The sequence below is a fragment of the Cervus elaphus genome, chromosome 14 (genome assembly GCF_910594005.1).
Source record: "Cervus elaphus chromosome 14, mCerEla1.1, whole genome shotgun sequence".
NCBI lineage: Eukaryota > Metazoa > Chordata > Mammalia > Artiodactyla > Cervidae > Cervus > Cervus elaphus.
Genome location: NC_057828.1, coordinates 29,491,270 through 29,511,822, shown reverse-complemented (window position 1 = coordinate 29,511,822; position 20,553 = coordinate 29,491,270). Strand labels below are relative to the sequence as shown.

Genomic DNA, 20,553 nt, shown 5'->3' with positions numbered 1-20,553 from the left:
GTATGTTTCGTTAGAAATCATTTTTATAAACTTGTAGGTTAAGCTTTCCTTTCTAAATACTCCCTAAAAGAAAATCCTATAGAACATTTCATTATACTGTTAATTTTTAAGTAAAAGATAATTTCTCCACACCATTTTTGACAGCAGTACCTTATTTTTTAAAGTAAGTGTCTTATTGAAGAAAAAAAGTCATTTGAGGTTTTCTTTTAAATGGATTTGAGATCTTTACTGCTATATTCCTTGGCATCTCTAAGTGTGACTAACATTTCCTGTCAACTTTTCTATCTGCATCATTTGGCTTGCTTAAGCACCACAAGTAGCAGATATGATAGCTGAAACCCTAACCCTCCAAGTAATGGTCTTTAATTAGGTTTAAGGTTTAAAAGACATTCCAAACTTAATGTTAGTAAAAACTCTTTTGTCTAGCAGAAAGCTGCTAAATGAGTGATGATCACTTTCAAGTTAAAAGTAAAGTAACGGAGTAAAGGAACATTAAAAGTATTGAAGTTAAACATATATCAGAAAAAAACTAAATGTGCAAGGGCTTCACCATAAGCTGGAAATGGTTTGTCCTTTGTGGGGAGGGAAGAGTTGATAATAGTGCTTCATAGTGAAATGCATCAGGATGAGATGCTACCAATACACAAAGACCTTCAAGTTTCACCTTCAGTTGTAGGCATCCCTTTATTGCCACCTGGAGAGAGGGAGTCCATCAAGCTCATGCTTGTCCACTTTAATCATAGGAAACCCAGTACTTTGCACGCCAACCTCTAGTCCAGTTGCTGGTCAACTCCTCTTACCTTTGATAAGCTAAAATCTGACACTTTGTAGCTTTGACCCAGCAGCTCCAGTTCTGCTTTTGGTCTACTTAGTCCTTGTTTCACATTGTGGCTTTTGAATAATTCCTTCATTAACTGGTTTTTCTGCCATCTTTTTTAAACTTGTTGCGTGAATCCCCCCCAATACCCATTAGAGAAGTCAGGCTTATTTAAATTTTCACAGAAAGAAAATTATAGTTGAATGTTTTGAGGACGGAATAAGTTTTCTCCAATGTTGATGCCTTGGTCACTAATGATCTTTTCTAATTTGAGATTAATCATTTAAAGCAGAGTTTTATTAAGATGTAAAACTGAGCAATTGAGTCACATGTCATCTGTTGTGACCCTATTAAATAGATATTTTGAGTCATTTTAAAGCTTTATAAAAATTATTTTCAAAGGGCATAGTAGAATGGTTTCTACTGTTCTGTTTAGGCACAAACATTTTCTGAAACCTCCATCAACTTTTTTCCCCTGACTGCTGCTTTCTGTCATGTCAGAGGATGAAGTTTTTGCTGCTGCAGCAGAAGTACCTGGAATACCTGGAGGATGGCAAGGTCCTGGAGGCACTTCAAGTTCTACGCTGTGAATTGACGCCACTGAAATACAATACAGAGCGCATTCATGTTCTTAGTGGGTAAGGAAGCTCAGTTCTTAGACTTCAGGTTGAGAAAGAAGCTGTTTGTATCAAGGTTACCATTCCAGAGTTGCATTTCTTTTAACATTTTCCCAAGATCTGAGTATTGCTAAATTCTTGGGTGATACTTGTTGGGTAGTTTCACTAATGTGTATTCAAACTATTTTTGTCATCCTAGGAAGCTTTCCATATTAGAATAGAGGTATTTAAGTGAATGAAAAGAAATATGTATTGACAATGAAATGCCATTTCATGATCTTCTGTAAAAGTCCTATGGCATAATGTTCTGTAGATAAAATAAGCAGTGAAGTTTCCAGTGTTGCATTTTTTTTAAACATATACTTGTAGCAGGTCCTTGCTAAGCATTTTATATACACAGTCTCATTTTATCCTCACATCAAACCTTTAAATGTTAGAGGGCCCAAAACCTTGGTTCTGGTCCTCCTTCTGTTCTGTCTACACACACTTCCTATGTGATCTCCTTCTGTGCCATGGCTTCACATACAATCTATATGCCAGTGGCTCATAAAATTACCCTCATCTGAACTCCTAACATATATATCTAATAGCCTGCTTGATAGTGTCCATTTGGATGTGTAATAGGTATCTCAAAGTTATGTGTTCAGAACAAAAATTCCTGATTCCCATAATCCCTCCACCCACCCCCACAGACCTGTTCTTCCTCTAGTTTTCCTCATCTCAGTAAATGGTAGGATCCTCTACCCACTTCTTCCAACAAAAAACTTAAACTTCATCCTTGCATTTTAATCTTTTAACTGTGACATACAATGTTTGTGTAAGGAAATTGCCCATAGAGGGCAGATATCAAATTTGACATGGTTTTTTCCTCTTAGTTCAGTGTCCTTTGAGTTATACTATGTGACCCCCCCCCATAAACAGACACACATTTGAAACCTTAAAGTATAATGTGTATTCAAAAGGAAGCAGAAGTAATCGTGGATAACTTTTGGAAATTTTTTTAAAGAAAACAGTTTTTCGTAAAATTGTTAATAATTTTCCTCCCAAAAAGTTATTTTAGAAACCAAAATTTTTGTAGTGTCCAACTTCTTTTATGGGGTTTTGTGAGTCTGATTACTTACACTATTAAAAAGTAAATTCTCATCAGCTAAGGTACGTGTGCATGCTCTGTCGCTTCAGTAATGTTTGACTCTTTGCAACCCTTTGGACTATAGCCCGCCAAGCTCTTCTGTCCATGGGGATTCTCTAGGCAAGAATACTGGAGTGGGTTGCCGTACTATGCTCCAGGGGATCTTCCCCACGCAGGGATAGAACCCACATCAAGTCCCCTGTGTTGGCAGGTGGGTTCTTTACCACTAGTGCCACCTGGGAAGCTCCAGTCAAAGCATATTTATATAGCAAATAGCAGGAGAACAAGTAGTCCTGCTATTGGGTAAGAGGCTATTAAATTCTTTAGCTGCTAAATGCAATTTGCTAAATGCAGTATGCAGTTTAAGAAAGTGGTGATACTCATGTTAACTGATACATTTATGTATACCAGATAGTAGACCAAGTACTTCATGTATTCCATCTTATTTAATCCTTACTACTTCCCTTCTTAATATCCTTTTTACAAATAAGAACAGACTGGTCTGAGGCCAGAGTATGAAGCAGAATAGGAGGAGAGTTACTTGCCAGGTCTAATCTCCATGTTTGATTAATGCCTTCACTTCTTTTACTTTTAAAGCCAGTTCTGGGTAGAGGTAGAACAAGGTTAGAGTCACACTTCCAGCATGGGGCCTTTATGTATTCTCCAGAATCCATGAATTTAGCATTTTTACCTCCTTTGGCAATATAGTGAGTAATAAAATAGTACCCAAATGTTCTTCTTTGGGATCTCAGTAACTTTCATAAGATCACACAAGGATGATTATCTAGTTATACCATTTCTTGAGTGGCATTTATGATAAACTCTTGAAGATATGTTGTTTTTGTTTATTTAACTTAGTGTGAATATCTTTGAAGGTTTTTTGTTGGGGATTTTTTGTTTTGTTTTGTCTTAACTATTGAGGAGCAATTAAGTTAACATAGTGATTAAGAGCAAGTTCTACAGCTACAGTGCCTCAATTTATTTTCCTACTTTACCTCTCCTATGCCAGTTCCTTAAGCTTTCTGTGCCTTAGTTTCCTCATTTATAAAAATAGAATAATAGTGTTTACTTCATAGAGGATCGTTATGAACATAAAATGAACCAATATACGTTGAATGCTTAGTAAAGAACAGAGCTCGGCACACCATAAGAGCTACGTATGCATAATGATACGTAACAGTAAATCTAAGGATACTGGTGGTTGTTTAGTCACTAAGTCATGTCCGACTCTTGTGAGCCCATGCAGTGTAGCCCACCAGGCCCTTCTGTCCATGGAATTCTCCAGGCAAGAATGCTGGAGTGGGTTGCCATTTCCTGCTCCAGGGGATCTTCCCAACCCAGCAATTGAACCCAGGTCTCCTGCATTGCAGTCAGATTGTTTACCAGCTGAGCTATAAGGAAAGTACCAAATCAAAGGATACATTCTATTAATTGATAGCAAATAATGATGTCTGTCCTGCTGTAACTTATATTCATGTGCCAGATTGTATTAATGAATTGGGTCCACTGTAGAAATTTCTTCTTGATATATATTTCTTGTAAGAACTAGATCTCCAGAGTATAATCAGTATTTATCCATGATGTTTAATCCCAAGAAAAAGGTTTGATATTTGGTGCTTTCTTTGTCATATTTTTTAGGTATCTGATGTGTAGCCATGCAGAAGACCTACGTGCAAAAGCAGAATGGGAAGGCAAAGGAACAGCTTCCCGATCCAAACTGCTGGACAAACTTCAGAGTAAGCATCTTCATCTTTGATGTTTCTGTATGTTCTCTTAGAAAGGATACTATGAATCCATTAGCAAGACTTACATCTAGACATACTCTTATCAAGTGGTTATATAGGAGGAATGAGCGGGGAGATCCATTAGGACACCCTTTAAACCAAAGGCTTCAAAATCCACCATGGAGTCAAAGAAGCTAAACCTCAGGAGTCAGTGAGTGGATGCTGGTCCCAGAGCTTGTCTCCTTCCATTTCTTTTATGTAGTGATGCTCCCCTTAAGATTTTGTTTGGGGGAGAAGTACTGTGGTTAGAGAAAAAACATGGAAACCACAGCTTTAAGCCACAAGTGTTTTAGATAGAAGCAGACCTCATTGTGCTTCTCAGATACTGCATTTTTTTATAGATTGAAGGTTTGTGGCAACCCTGAGTTGTCAAATTATGGTTAGCATTTTTTAGTAATAAAGTTTTTTTAATTAAAGCTTGTATAGTTTTTTAGACATAATGCTATTGCACACGTAATACACTACAGTATAGTATAACCACAACTTTTATATGTACTGGGAAACCAAAAAAGTTTCTGTAGCTCACTTTATTGTGATGTTCGCTTTATTTCAGTGATCTAGAACCGAACCCTCAAAACCTCTGAGGTGTGCCTATTTTTTTTGTTGATTTCAAGTGTAAAGCACCAGTTTCCTTTGGTAAATTATTTTACCCTCCCTCCAAATATTTTTATGTAACTTCCAAATTACAGGAGACATTTCCTTTTTGCCACATCTTTATAGTAAAAAACTGTCTTTCCCTCTTTAGTTAAACCATATCCTATGTTTTCATATTGAAGTGAGAGTGGAGATAACTTCAGAATCAGAAAACCATGTTGTGGAGGGATAAGGCATTAAAGGATTGAAATAGATTGGTATCGATAATAAAAACACCAGTTATTCCCTGCATTTTCACAGTACCTTGGCATTAGATACAATTTGATGAAACCTGGAACTTGAGTTCTTCCTCCATTTTGGTTTGCTCCTTGTTAAGTGGAGATTTTTCTTATACTTTTAGTGATGCTTCGTCTACCTGTGGGACACAAATATCTTTAGATTTTATTTTCATCATCACTACCTTTTCATTTTCTGTCAAATTTTTGTTTTTGTTATGTTTTTGTTGTTGTTTTAGGAAATTCATTTGCAAATTAAAGCTCTCCTACCCAAGTGTATTCATTCTAGTGACAGCGTAGCTGTAGTTGCTGACAGATACCCATAAAGCTTACATGTTACTTCATTTCACCCAGAACTGCTCTGTTTAAAGGTCGGGACACCACGCAGGTAGGGGCAGGCACAATAGAAGATGAGTCAGATGTCCTAAGTAAAAGTAAACTGTTCTGTTTGGTTTTTTAATTTTAATTTTTATTTCTCTTTTTAAAAATATCTTCTATTAAAGCCTATTTACCACCATCAGTGATGCTTCCCCCACGGCGTTTACAGACTCTCCTGCGGCAGGCGGTGGAACTACAAAGGGATCGGTGCCTCTATCACAATACCAAACTTGATAGTAATCTAGATTCTGTGTCTCTGCTTATAGATCATGTTTGTAGTAGGTAAGAGGAAAATGTTTTATATTTTAAAATAGGCTAACATTTTACAAACTCACTTAGAAATTTATTAAAATGTTAGGATTTTGTTTTAAGAGTTTTATCCTGTCACCATAAAGCAATTCATGTTTGCTTTAGCATTTACAAATATAGCTAGAACCACTGAAGTTGGCAATTAAGAGAAATTTGTATATGTTTGTATAGGAAATTACTCTTTGAGAACTGAAGCTGGTTGGCCTGTTTGTTCCTTTACTTGTCTGTGGGTTTGGTTGGTCATTTTTTGTATCTGGCTTTTTTTTTTTTTTTTTCTTTTTTTTTTTTTTAAGAAATTGTAAGTGATCCTGTGTGAGAATGCCAGTGACCCAAGCCTTTGTTGTCTTTGGATGCCAGAGACCACTTAGTTATTACCCTCCCCAGTCCCCACCCCCACCCCCCGCATGCCCCCGCCCCATCCACCCCCTCCCAGACATTCTGATTATTTTAACTGTGGCCCAAATTATTTTATGCTCATGAAGATCATGGAAGTACTTTTCATAATGGAAGCTCTGCTTTTTAGTTGAAGGTAACCTTTTGACTAGAAATACTTGTAATAATAGGTATTAATTTTCTGGTTTGGGTTTTGTTGTCATAACCTATGCATCTGCATAGTTTAACTTATAAGAATTCAGGCTTCACTTTTGATGTTAGAATTATTTTGAGTATAAAAGTCCCTACCATTTTAATAATGATCTCCAAAATTTCAGCAGAGCTTTCATTTTTAAGATACTGAAAAACAAGATATGAAATCTTTCAAACTCCAGAAGAAAATTATTTGGGTCTAGTGAACCAAACATGACAGCTGCAATGCACATGCTCTATTTCTTTTGTCAAAGATCCTTGGAGAACTATTGAAAATAACATGACTAGGAAGAATAAGAGTGTATATGTGTGAGAGCTTCGGGAAGATGAGGAATTTCTGAATAACCATAAAACATGTATATGTGCCCATATATACTATGATTTAAGATAATCTTTACTTGCTCATAAACTACTTTCATATATAGTTGATTTCTCACTTCACCCTCCCCCATTGCAATTTAAAAAATAGTAATAATTGAACTATTGTAAAGTATTGGATAATTACTTGGTGCACTTAAAGGAAGTGATTAGAGATCCTTTTCATTTATCCCTTGTTACTCCTTAACATTGCTTTTTTATTTGCTTATGAGAATTTTTAAGTCTTTTCATTTCAGTTGAACAGAGGTAGGAGGAGAAGATAGATTAAAAGACTATATGGGTTCATATTTAATAGCTCCTTTGAAAATTTGAGATCAGTGTTAAAATTAAGGCAATTGTGAACCCGAATTTTTTTTTTGGTATGTGAATTTATTGCTGGTGGTATACATTGAAAGGTATATATGGTAGACTTTATGGTTCAAGAGGTATCAGTAAGTTGAGAGCTTGCCTTCCTGTTTGGAAACTGATATGTATGAGAACATGACCTCCATTTTTCTTAGGTTCTTTAATTTCTATGCCAGTATCTGTGAAAGTAAATGATGGACAATATTTATTTAGTCTGACTTTTCCTAACCCTCAGATCAGGGATCAGGCTCCTACAAACCTGCATGGAAAGCACTCTGTTTACACAGGAATGAAAGAGTTCCTGCTCCTCAGAGATAACCATTGATGACTGGAGGTCTTCCTAGTTGTCACCGCACAGCCCCCCCACCCGCTGCAATACCTCCACTTTAAAGCCAACTTAAAATGGCTGCCTACTGTACATTCACAATACCTTCCTTACTGCTTCACTCTTCAGATTTCTGTAGTACTAGGGCTTATGCAGTCAGCACAACACCAGAACTTTTTTTCTCCTGATCTGCATTGAAGAGATTTTATTAGATTATATATATTTATATTTTTCACAATTAGTGCATATATATATTTTTTGGTTAAATTTGATCAGTAAAGTACAGGATTTTTTTTTTTTTTTAATCTGTAGAAGGTTTTTTTGTGTGTGGGTTTTTTTCCCACCAACAATCAATGGAAGGATGTTTCCACAGATAGCTTTTTATTTTTATAAGTATTAGTTTTTAGTAAAGGATCATAAAATATTTATAGAATGTTAAGGTATTTAGCTTGATTTAAATGCTACTTTTTTCAGTTTGATTTAGGAAGATCCTTATATTTTTAACAAATTTTAAATTTATTTGAAAACAAAGATAGACTATCATTTTAATACCCTAAAGTTAGCCTTTTAATAAACTAAGGGCTTAATTACTAGTCTTTTTAGAAGGTTACTTAAGTAATAATAAAATAGTGACTATTTGAGTGCCACTTTGGTGTTCCCATACAAGGGGGGGCTTCCCTGGCTCAGTGGTAAAGAATCCATCTGCCAGTACAGGAGATGCAGGTTCAATCCCTGGGTCAGGAAGACGCCCCCCTGGAGAAAGAAGTGGCAACCCACTCCAGTGCTCTTGCTTGGGAAATCCCATGGACAGAAGAGCCTGGCAGGCTACAATCCACAGGGTCACAAGAGAGTCAGACACGAGTTAGCAGCCTAAAACAGCATTTTTTAAAATGGACTTAAGAGTTTACCCATTAATGTTTAAGTAACTTTTACAGTACAGATCTGTATTGTCCTAACAGTAGCCACGGATTACATTTAAATTTAAATGAAAAATAATTCAAGTTAAATTAAGTGAAAAAAAATCTAAGTTCCACAAGTATGCTAGCCACCTTTCAGCTCAGTAAACACATACATCTAGGGTTATCAGATTGTATAGTGCAGGTATATAACGTTGGAATTATCGCAGGAAGCTCTATTGAACCGTGCTGATAAACTGGAAAAGGATAGAATGGTTTTTAAAAGTGAATACTTAATGAGAATAGTCTTAACTTTTTTCTCTTTAACTTAGTAAAGTTAATCATAGAATTCTGTCTTTAATATATAACTGCAACTTTATAAAGTACTAGCTAAACATCAGAGCCAGTTTAAATGCTTTACATTCATTGTCTCATCCTTTTTATTTCATCCTTGTATAAGGAATTCTATAAAGTACTCTTGTCTTTAGGTTATGGTTGGATATACTGAGATTTAGAGAGATTAGGTTTCTCAAAATCACAGTGAGTAGCCAGGATATGAACCTGAGTCTCTCAGACTTTTCTGCCCCCATTCTTAAGACTTTGACCACCACGGCCTCTACCATATATTGCACTTCTCTTGTGCTGTCCCCAGAGTAATACTAGCAGTCCACTTTTGAATGGCTGTTGCATTCCAGGAATTTTTGATGTATTTCTCATCCTTATAGGAACCCTAAGAACCTTGGTAGATTCATCTCGTTTTATAGATGAGAGAGCTGAGACTCAGGATTTAAATGGCTTGGCAAAGATACCAAAGCTTGTAACCCCAGATTCTCTACAGTGCCCAACTTGCTTTTATATCAATGAAAATGTACATTATTTCTTCTAGAACAACCTGATCCCAGCCACTTAACACAGACAAACATGAAGACCTGGTTAATTTTTATTTATATGAATTGACTTAATGTGAGCAAAAAATGTTTCATCAGGTTTTTTTAACATTTTCATTATTATTACTCTTAATTGATTTTAAGAGTAATTATTTGTGGATTTGTTTGTTTTAGGAGGCAGTTCCCCTGTTATACTCAGCAGATACTTACGGAGCATTGTAATGAAGTATGGTTCTGTAAATTCTCTAACGATGGCACTAAACTAGCAACAGGATCGAAAGATACGACAGTTATCATATGGCAAGTTGATCCGGTATGTACTCTAATGTGAATGTTTAGATTACAAAAAGGTAATTTTTCATCTAATTAAGTACATAATTTTAAAGTATGGGTATATAAATGGCATTCTTTTCCAAGAGCATTTTTTGTCATCTTCGTCATGTCTTGCCTCTTTCTGCGTTGTTTAAATAATACATAGAGATTAATATGATCAGAATTGTTGAATGTTACGCGCTAGGATTACACTTAGTCTATGTGTACATTATGTAATTTCATCCTCTGATTAACTCTCTTGAGATACTAATATCTCCTGTTTTCAGATGAGGAAACCAAGGTAAAAGTTAAACACCCAGGCTCTCACAGCTTGTAAATGGCAGAGTTAGACTTAAATCCAGGGATAGTTTTACTCTAGACCTACTGCTCGTCAGTGTCCCTGCCAATTGGCTATCTTTGTTAGTATTTGATTTACAGATTAATGCAGTAACCATTCTGACGTGGGTTAGAAAAGACTCATTTACCGTTTTGCCTTCCAAAACCCTTCATTATCTTCTGTAATTTGTGGAACTTCTGTTAAACATTCCCCCACACACACATTTCTTTCCCCCAAGTGATACGTACGAGAAGTATTATATTCTGGATTTAAAATTTTAAGTTCCCTCAAAAATCAAAATTGTCTTTCTTTATAACCAGGTGACCTACAGATTTGTAGAGATGAGTATTTCCATTTCTTTCAGCCAAGCAATTAAGAAAGTACATGACTCCAAATAGGTTAAGATGTATTTGGTATAGGAGTCATTCACCTAAAATCAAAAAGTATAAATAATCTTATTGAGAAAGGGGGCCATAGAAGGAAATATTTTAGAAAGAGTAGAGTCAGTTTGAGAGCATACATCAATTCTTGTGTACCTGCAGTATGCTATGAATGAAGAAAGATAAATGAGATCTACTCTGCCTTAAAGCAGGCATTTTTTTCCTTTAATTGTACCATGTACTCCTCTGGCAGTCTGAACCCTATGGACCCCCTTCTCAGAATATTTTTTTTTTTTTTTTGCAGTTGCTTTAATCTATTTATGACAAAGACACAAAATAAAGAAGTTATTTTTAGAAGTAGAATTGTTTTAATATAAGAGTGAAGTAGGCTGTATCAGGATGTCATCATCCCATCTGTTGTCTTTTTGATAAGCACTCAGAGCTCAGCTGTCCTTCCCCGGCGGTGCTAGTGATAAAGAACCCACTTGCCATGTACTCCTCTGGCCGTCTGAACCCTATGGACCCCCTCCTCAGAATAATATTTTTAAATGCATAATCCAAAGCACTTAGGAAGCCCGAGTATATATCATAAAGGTAAACCCAATTATATTGAAATATAATTATCAAAATAGTACAGAAACAGATACAGTATAGTAATATGTTACTTTTTTATAAGCATAGTAACAGATTCTAGTAGCAGATATGATAACTTCAAGAATTTTGAAGTAGTGACAAGCATAAAATTTTGAGATATCCAAAGCTATAATATGTGAAAATATTTGAAATTTCCATTATTAACAGTCACCTAATAGCACCCAATGCTGCCTTGTTAATTGCCTGTATTCAGGATTGAAGGAAATACTGAATATCAGTGTGGTTAGTGAAAATACAGAAGTGCATTTTCAAGTACAAGAACTGCTATTTAGTAAGCAAATAGGATGAGTAAGGCAAAGCATGGGAAATGTGACTAGAAAAATAGGTTGGGATCCATCATAACCTTATCATTGGAAGGACTGATGTTGAAGCTGGAACTCCAGTATTTTGGCCACCTGATGCGAAGAGCTGACTCATTTGAAAAGACCCTGATGTTGGGAAAGATGGAAGGCAGGAGGACGACAGAGAATGAGACGGTTAGATGGTGTCACTGACTCAATGGACATGAGTTTGAGTAACCAGGAGTTGGTGATGGACAGGGAGGCCTGGCGTGCTGCAGTTCATGGGATCGCAAGGAGTCGGACACAACTGAGTGACTGAACTGAACTATGATAAGAAGTATTTTCATTCAGTAGTTATTTACAACATGTCTGAAAAGAAAGCAGCCGTATCAAAACTTCTTTATTACATATATTCTTCTAGCAGCAGTGTATGAGTCCCTTTTGTTTAGCGAGTATTTATTGAGCACCTGCTGTGTGCTTGACCTTTTTGATAGAAGTCAGACTGGGCTCCTGATAATACATGTAATTATTCTTTAGTGAATGCTACAGGAACTCAAAAAAGAGATCCTATTGGAATTGGAAAGCAAGGGAAAGTATGACAAGTAAGCCTGAGATGAAGGAGAATTATATTATTTAGGCAAGACGTTATAGCTGGCCCTCAGGTGAAAGATGACGTGACTGGGCAGTTTGGGTGAAGACTCTGTAGACTAGGAGATGAGGTTCATGAAGTAAGTAGCAAACAGATCAAGGAGGATCTTCTATACTTTGCCAAAGAGTTCTGACTTTTATGCCAGTGTTTCCCAAAGTGTTTTTATGAGAATACTGGTTATGTAAAATGTTAACAGTGGTTACATGTAAAGGGCTTTTATGTCCAGATTAGCTTGGGAAATGCAGAGTCAGTGCTTACATTTAAATATGAGATACAGTGTGTTTTAGAGTTTGGTATCATGGTATTTTTCTATGTCAAATACTATTTGAAAAACTTGTTAAGAAAATCAGTTCTGTTTTTGAATGTATATTTTTAGTGGATAGAAAGAATATATAGAGAGTACCTTAATATTTGAATTGATGTTATTCCAGTGGTTAGTTTCTTTTAACAGGTTTTTTTACCTTTTTTCCCAGTAAAGAACTTTACCCATTCCCCTCCTCAGAATCCAGGCAAAATTAAGTGGATTGCATGAATGTGATATTACCATTTGGAATAGGTTACTCTTTATAAAGACATTGTACTTCTGAAGATATAATATTAATATTCTCATTTGTTTTCAACTTTTCCTTTCACATCTTTCTATTTTTTAATTAATGTGCATGAAATTACTAGGTTTTTAGTTAAATACTTCTATAGTGGCTTGTCATTAGTTTAGAAGCGAATCTTTGTGTACATCTAAAACACCACTATGAATGAAAATTTGTTCCTAGAAGATACTGGGCTAGTCCAAAAGACTTGACTTGCTTATTAAATTATGCAAGCTACTTTGACCTAATGATACTATGATCTAATACCCCAGGCCTATTAGCATCTTCCCAAAGAAGAGTCAGAAGTAATGGCTTTGTAAACTTGAACTTTCAGAACAAATTCCCAATCTAGTTTTATCAGACTAGTTCCAGACCCATTTCTAACTGGTGTAGGTCATCACCATTGGAATTTCCATCAGCATTGGAATTAACCAAAACTGGTCTCCATTAGTCTAGTCTTCCCAAATTCTGCTTCCTTCACACTGTTTACGTTCATCTTTATTCCCTAAAACAGAAATTTAGAGACAGTCTTTCAACATTTTTTGTCTCATCCTGTCATGTCAGTTTTATGTCCCACAACCTCTTTCAGTCCTGACCATGTTAGTTTAAGGCCCATTTCTTGTCTTAACTATGTGGCTGTTGTGCTGGCTCATTAGGAGTGTCCTTACTCTGCGTCTCTCTTTGTTCTGATTCTTCTTCCACACTGTTAATGAATTCTCTTCCTAAAGCCAAGTATATTGTATATTCCCAAGCTTAAAAATCATAAGTGGTTCTTCACTTGCAGGATAAGATTTAGCCCTTCAGTCTAAAATAAAGATGTCAGTTTTTCCAGTCTTTTCATTTGCCACTTCCATGTTTGCAGTTTATATATTTCATCCTATATAGCTTTAGAGTCAGGCGCCTCAGGTTCAAATTCCTGGTAATACTGTCAATAAAGGAAAGTTGTTTCTAACCTTTCTCAATCTTCATGTCCTTTCCTATAATATGGGGGAGGAGAATAATTCTTAACCTTTTAGATTTATGAGATTTAAATGAGATTGATTGTGAATAGTGCTAATACTGATTAGCACCAAATAAGTGGTAGCTCTCCTGGTGGGAGTGTAAAATGGTTTAAACACTTAAGAAACAGTTTGGCAGCTCCTCACATTGTTAAGCACAGAATTGGCATATGACCTAGCAATTCTACTCCCACACATATACCCGAGAGAAATAAAGACATGGGTCTGTGCAGAAACTCATATATTTGTAGCAGCAGCATTCATAATAGCCAAAAAGTGGAAGCAATCCAAATGTTGCTTAATATGGTATAGGCATAAAATGGAATACTATTCAACAATTAAAAGGAATAAAATACTGATATATTCCACAACAGGAATGAACCGTGAAAACATCATGCTAAGTGAAAGAAGCCAATTACAAAAGACTGACATGCTGTATAATTTCGTTTATATGAAATGTCCATAACAGACAAATCCATGGAGAAAGTAGGGGTTCCCAGTGCTGGAGGAAGGGAGAATAGGGAATAACGGCCACTTAGTATGGAGGTTCTTTTTGGGGTGATGAAAATGTTCTCAGGTTAGGTAGTAGTGATGGTAGCACAATCTCTGAATATACTAAAAGCCACTGAATCATATACTTTAAAAGGGATGAATTTTATGCTAAGATACTCATTAAAACTTTTTAAAAGGAGGGGATAGCTTTTAATATACCTGTTTTAAGTTTCCTTGAAAGTTTCTTAAGTACAAAGTCTGTGTCATCTTTATTTCCATGTAGCATTCAGTGCCCTTGTGTGTAATAGATGCTTAACAGATGTTGCAGCATGAATGAGTCTTTATGAAGCAAGTTAGAGGTTCTCTTAGGGGCAGGGAATTGGCAAAATCTGTGAAAATGTCCTCAGATTAAACTATATTATCAAAGCACATCTTTGTAACTATTTAAGTTCTTATGCCCAAAAAACAGTGACTTTAGAAATAAGAGTTAGCTAAGTTGTCTGTTTTCCCTCCTAGGATACACACCTGCTAAAACTGCTTAAAACATTAGAAGGACATGCTTACGGCGTTTCTTATATTGCATGGAGTCCTGATGACAACTATCTTGTTGCTTGTGGCCCAGATGACTGCTCTGAGCTTTGGCTTTGGAATGTACAAGTGAGCAAATTTCATCCTTGGTTTAGTCTTTGTGAAGTATAATCGTACTGCACATCTTCATTATAACTTTATTCATGATCTGTAGAACCAAATCATTCAACCTAAATTCCCATGATGTATTTCTTATAAAAGATAATTAATTCATCAGATAGAACCCAGGTGTCCAGATTTATAAATTTAAATATTTTGTTGAGCATAATAGCATTTTTGAAAGAATGATCAGTAGGTATTTTTAGGGATGTTGTACTTTGTAGTGTGTAATATGTACTATTTTACTGTGATACTTTGTACCTCAATAAAGATTTTACAGTTGTTTTATGGTTGCACAGTTTTATACAAAACTTACTTTTCAAGTGTGAAAACATCGAGACATGACACCAAATTTTCCATTCCAGTGGCAATTGCACCATTTCCTTACCTATATTTAATGTTACAATCTCATTTAGTAGATTTAAATGATGTTTGCAGTACTTACTATCAAGAGTTTTATTATAGTTTCTAAATGAAAACTTAAACACTTTATCTAGGGTTCCATTTTATAAAAACTCAGCACTGAGTTTACTCTGTCATCTGTTGGCTCTATTTTGGAAACCTTCTAGTTAATCATTTAAAATTATTTTTTAAGTTTCTTCCACAAGCTGACTGGTTAGATGATTTTTTTTTTTTTTTTAAACTTCTCGGCAGGGGAATAATTCGGGCTACAGTTTGGGTGTATAAGTATAAGCTGATGGGATATGGTTTTGAGTTTGGGGACCCATGTGTAAGTTGATTTTTATCAAGAGTAAAGATAAAAGCTCCATAGAAATGACTCAGTAAGATGGTATAGAAGACAGATGAATGCTAAGATGTACCTGAAGATGATGTGCCATAAATCTAATTCTACAGTACGATTTCTATTTCAACCCAGTTTCTTTATTAAGAAAATTTTGAAATATTGAGAAAGGTTGAAATATGAATATAGGATGACCTGTATCCATGCCACCATAGATTCAGCAGATGATGTTATTAACATTTTGTTACATTTTGTGTGTATATACATGCATGCATACAAACATACATATTTATATATCCATACCCAAAACATCTGGAAGTAAATTAAGATGATATTCTACCACTAAGTATTTAAACATGTATCTCCTTAACAGTAATTTTCTCCTACATAATCAAATGCCATTATCTTACCTATAATTCTCTAATTATTTTAGCTATAATTCCCTAATATTCATGTCATAATTTAAAAATTCCCAGTTGTTCCCAAAATGTGTCTAGGCCTTTTTTATCAAACTAGTGTTGAATCAGTGTTGTATTTGTGATTGGGCTCAGGGTGGCAAAGCACAGAGTAGATCAGATGGCTTCTCAAACAAGCTTAAAAAGAATCTGACCTAAAAGACAATTTCCGCCCCCTCAAAGGGAGGAGAAGTACATGGTCATAGTCGCACAACAGAGAGTCAGCCTGTGTAGTCTTCTTTAAATTCAATTTTGAATTTCTGGACAGTTAAACTATGTTCTAGCTTAACTGTTTTATTGTGTGTTATGTTATAGACTTGTTCTAAAAGGGTGGCCTTTTAAGTCAGTTTTCAAAGTTGCTCCTTTGAATTTTTATGTAGATTCCTAATTACAGGTTTCCCCTGCTATCTGAAAGTAATTATTCCTGTGAAATTTTTCATAAGCTGCAATGGCATAAAGAAGCAGTTACCTTAGGACACATCTTACTAAAGGATGCACAAAATAAATCAAGATAAAGCACAGGTGCTCACATAGCTCAAAGCCATGGCAACTTGGTGCTGAGATGCTGACTGTAGTTCCTGGGAAGGAGCCACTCTCAGGCTTAGAGTGCATGCTGCCTCTGAAATAGCTCCCCGCGAAACACGGAACTCTGTTTTCACTTTCCACAGACACTTTTCGTAAAAGCAGACATCCTTTTCAAATGTCTTTTGGTTGGCAAAAACAGGTACTAATGTAAATCTTTGTAAAAGCTAAGTGGTACAAGGCAAACTTTCAAAAAGCTGGGGATACCTGTAATGGCTTCATACTCAGAACAGTCCTGAGCATAACAGAGGAAAAGACCATTTCTGCCTTCAGAACTTACTGTAAATAGAAAATGCTGAAGATTCAGCTGTTGCATGTGTATTTGTGTTTCTAAACGTTCTTTTTTTTACCCATTTATATTGCACAATCGCAAAAGATCGTGACTTGAGAATAGTTAACAGTATGGGGGAAGGGTTTAAGATTGCTGAATTTTTTTTTCTTTTTCAGTGTAAGGAAGACATTCTGGTTTTTATGCCCTCTTTGCTTTTATTACTTGGCCCCATTTCCTGATCATGCACCCTTTTTTTTTTCTTTTCTTCTTTTTTTTTTTTTAATTTGATTACCCATTTCTCACAGGAAAATTATGCCCATGTACTTTTTATTACCCCAAGGGCAGCTCTAATCTCTCAGATCCTGTTTCTAATCCATGAACAAAATGGAATCAAGACTAGATTAACTGGTATGTGTCTACCTTCTAAGTTGAATAACTTAGAAAAAATAACAGGAGGATATCTGAGGGTTGTAACCAACTAAATAGTCTTACTTAGTTGGGAATGCTTTAAAATGAGTACGCTAAACAGTGCAAATGTCCTTCACTCTTTTCTGTTACTTTTAATTGAAATAAAGTTGTATATCAGAAAAATAATTTTTGTTTTCCCATTTTCCCTTCTGCATTTTGAGCATATCAGATATGAAATTAACATAATTTAGACTGCCTACACTCTTGGCCTAGTTTAAGGGCATAGTTTTTCTGCCTATTAATCATGTTCTTAAGGAGTTGCTAATTGCATGAACTACAATTTTAGAATAAAATAAAGAACTGTGAACTAAGGAGAAGTGAGAACTCAGAAGAAATAGGTATGTCGTGCTGGGCTTTTCATCGTTGTACTTGGGGAAAATTACTTGTTTTAATTTATGCATGTAATTGATTTAAGACTAGACTTCTGTTTGAAGTTTATCTCATAGCTATTCTTTGAATCACCTATGCCAGGCTTTGTTTGACTCCTGAGTTTTTTTCAAGTACTTAATTTCTCTTTTGAATGCTATAGTATTGTTCTATAAGGCCAATTTAAACAGTTTACTTCACTAATTAGGAGTATTAAACTAACCAGATATCCCAGTTACTATCCTTTTTCTGTTTTTCTTTATACATTCCCTTTAGAGGAGTATCTTGAAGATCTCATCCACAGTTTTGTTTCCTTGTAGACGGGAGAGCTAAGGACAAAAATGAGCCAATCTCATGAAGACAGTTTAACAAGTGTGGCTTGGAATCCAGATGGGAAACGCTTTGTGACTGGAGGTCAGCGTGGGCAGTTCTATCAATGTGTGAGTATTTAGTGCCCTACTTCAGATGCCTGCAAATTTACTTAAAAGCAGATTTAGTTTTGTAAAAATAAAGAATTCACTTGACTTGATAACTTATAAAATATATGAAAACCCACTTGACTGTCTAAGATAAACATTGTCCAATAGAACTTTCTGTGGAATCTTTTTCTCTTTTAAAAAAACATTTCAAGGGCTTATATGAAGTATAGGCTTTGAATTTAGTGAAACATTAAAAAAAATATTGTCCTACTAAACATTTTGTTCTTATAAATAAATAAGTTTCTTATGTATAGGACAAAAAGGTTTAGTATTTAATTTCTTTGGTGGGGAGGTCTTTAGCCCTTTGGATTTTTTTGTATCTCCCTCGGCCTTCCTCCCCCCACCTGCCCCTGCCCCCCACCTCCTCGAAAAATGCTGTATTTCATGAGGAGACTGACTTTAAAATTTTGAGGAATAAAAGTGATGATGAATGTTGCCAGGAAAATTTCCAGTCTTTATTTGAGGTGTCTTCTGATCATTACCTGCTCTATTAATCTTGGAGTGTTGGGATAATAAAAGTAAGTAATAGGTAAAAAGTCTTATGACAAAGTAGACTATGATACAAATGCAATGTCATTACTCTCTATTACCTAGATTTCATGTCTCATACCACTACCTAGCATGGTTCCAGTAGGTCCTTCTAGATTTATTTAAGACTAAAGTTAAATATCATAACCCCATCAAATCATTCAGTGTAGGTCATTTATCATAAAGACTTCTATGTCGCCATTACAAATTATCAGTTTCATTGAGCTCACTGCAAGACTCATGGAATCTAGTGTGCTATTTTCTCAGCATGGTTGTAAGTCATTTAATTTTTCCCCAGTTGTCCCAATACAGTTTATTGATACACCCCTGATTTTCTTTAAATTATTTTAAGTGGTCAGTACCATTATAATGTACTAATTTAAACATTTTATGTCTGGACTTTGTCTCCATGGGCTAATGCTATACTTCATTGATTGATTGATATAATTGACATATATTGTTACATTAGTTTCAGGTGTATGACAATATAATTCAGTATTTGTATGTATTACAGAATGATTTCCACAATAAGTCTTGTTAATAAACATCACCATACATAGTTACAAAAAAATTATTTTCTTATGAGCATTTTTAAGATTTACTTTATTAGCGACTTTCACATACGCAATACAGTATTATTAACTATAGTCACCATACTGTACATTTTGGCATTTAAGCCATTAGTTCTTAATTCCCTGGATTCAAGGTGGCCTTGTGTGTTTCTCCTGACTTTGCCGTCCCTTACAGTGTTTAATACTTCAGGGTACCTGACTTGGTAGTTCCCTAACCTGTAAAAATAGGATTGCCACTCAGAGCGTTGAATGTTCAGGAAGATAATGACCCTAAGAGCTTTACTCGGTAGAGCATGTTACAAATTTGGTGACTTTTTTAAAACATCATGACAGATTCCTAAGTTCTACACAGCTATAACTCATGTTAGTTAGTTGTCTTTTTACATGTCACAGCTTGTGAACATTACAGTACAAATCCCAGTATAGTGTGTTTTAAAGGGATGTTTAAATTCTTTTCCAAAAATTGTGAGCCCTTGAAACTTAAGGATTCTTTCTTTGTATTTATTGTATTTATCAATGCATGATAGAAGGGAAGATAGATTTACTGAGATTTTCCCCCTCCCTTTAGGTATTGTAATGAAATTTGACCTATATAAATTTTGATGATTGAAAACACTTAAGGAACAACTAGGTTGAGATCAGTCTCAGGAAGAGATAAATATTACAAAAAGATATATTAAGAGATTCTTTTGGGGGAAAAGAAAGATTCTTTTGGTTCTTTGTTTGCTTTCTGAGTGCTGTTCAGTAATGAAGTTAATAGTAGTTTTCTCCTCAGGATTTAGATGGTAATCTCCTTGACTCTTGGGAAGGAGTGAGAGTGCAATGCCTTTGGTGCTTGAGTGACGGGAAGACTGTTCTGGCATCAGATACACACCAGCGAATTCGGGGATATAACTTCGAGGACCTTACAGATAGGAACATGTAAATATACTTTATGTCCATTAAACAACAGTTATCTGATTTGTATTAAAAGTGTAGTAGAACTTGCTTCTTCAAAAGAAGAGGTTTTATTTTTATTATGTTTTTGGTTTCATTGGTAATTTGGGTGGATAGTCAAGTGGTGCTTAGTAATTATTAACTCATTCTTTTTCTTGGTTGAAATATAGTATGTAATAGTGATCACAGACTTAAATTTGTTGTATTTAAATAATTTGAATGTCTTGATTCTTAGTATGTTGGTTTTGACAAACTATTTTTTGGTTACAGAGTACAAGAAGATCATCCCATTATGTCTTTTACTATTTCAAAGAATGGCCGATTAGCTTTGTTAAATGTAGCAACTCAGGTAAGTTTATTAACATAATTCTCAGGAAAATTTAGCTTAGTTAAAATTTGTGGGGTTTAGTATATATAAACAAATATTTTTATGAATTCTTAAATTTTACTTCATGTGT

General features: G+C 35.2%; 1 protein-coding gene across 2 annotated transcripts in view; it reads left to right on the top strand.

Annotated features, from left to right (window-relative positions):
* The window catches only part of WDR26 (WD repeat domain 26), a 36,729-nt gene that overhangs the window by 7,299 nt on the left and 8,877 nt on the right, over nt 1–20,553 (top strand). For both annotated transcript variants that reach the window (XM_043924643.1, XM_043924642.1), the window contains exons 4-11: nt 1,319–1,455; nt 4,202–4,299; nt 5,720–5,876; nt 9,494–9,632; nt 14,526–14,666; nt 17,901–18,020; nt 19,935–20,080; nt 20,366–20,444. In XM_043924643.1, coding sequence (XP_043780578.1) covers nt 1,319–1,455; nt 4,202–4,299; nt 5,720–5,876; nt 9,494–9,632; nt 14,526–14,666; nt 17,901–18,020; nt 19,935–20,080; nt 20,366–20,444 — 1,017 coding nt within the window. The remainder of the gene's footprint in view (nt 1–1,318; nt 1,456–4,201; nt 4,300–5,719; nt 5,877–9,493; nt 9,633–14,525; nt 14,667–17,900; nt 18,021–19,934; nt 20,081–20,365; nt 20,445–20,553) is intronic.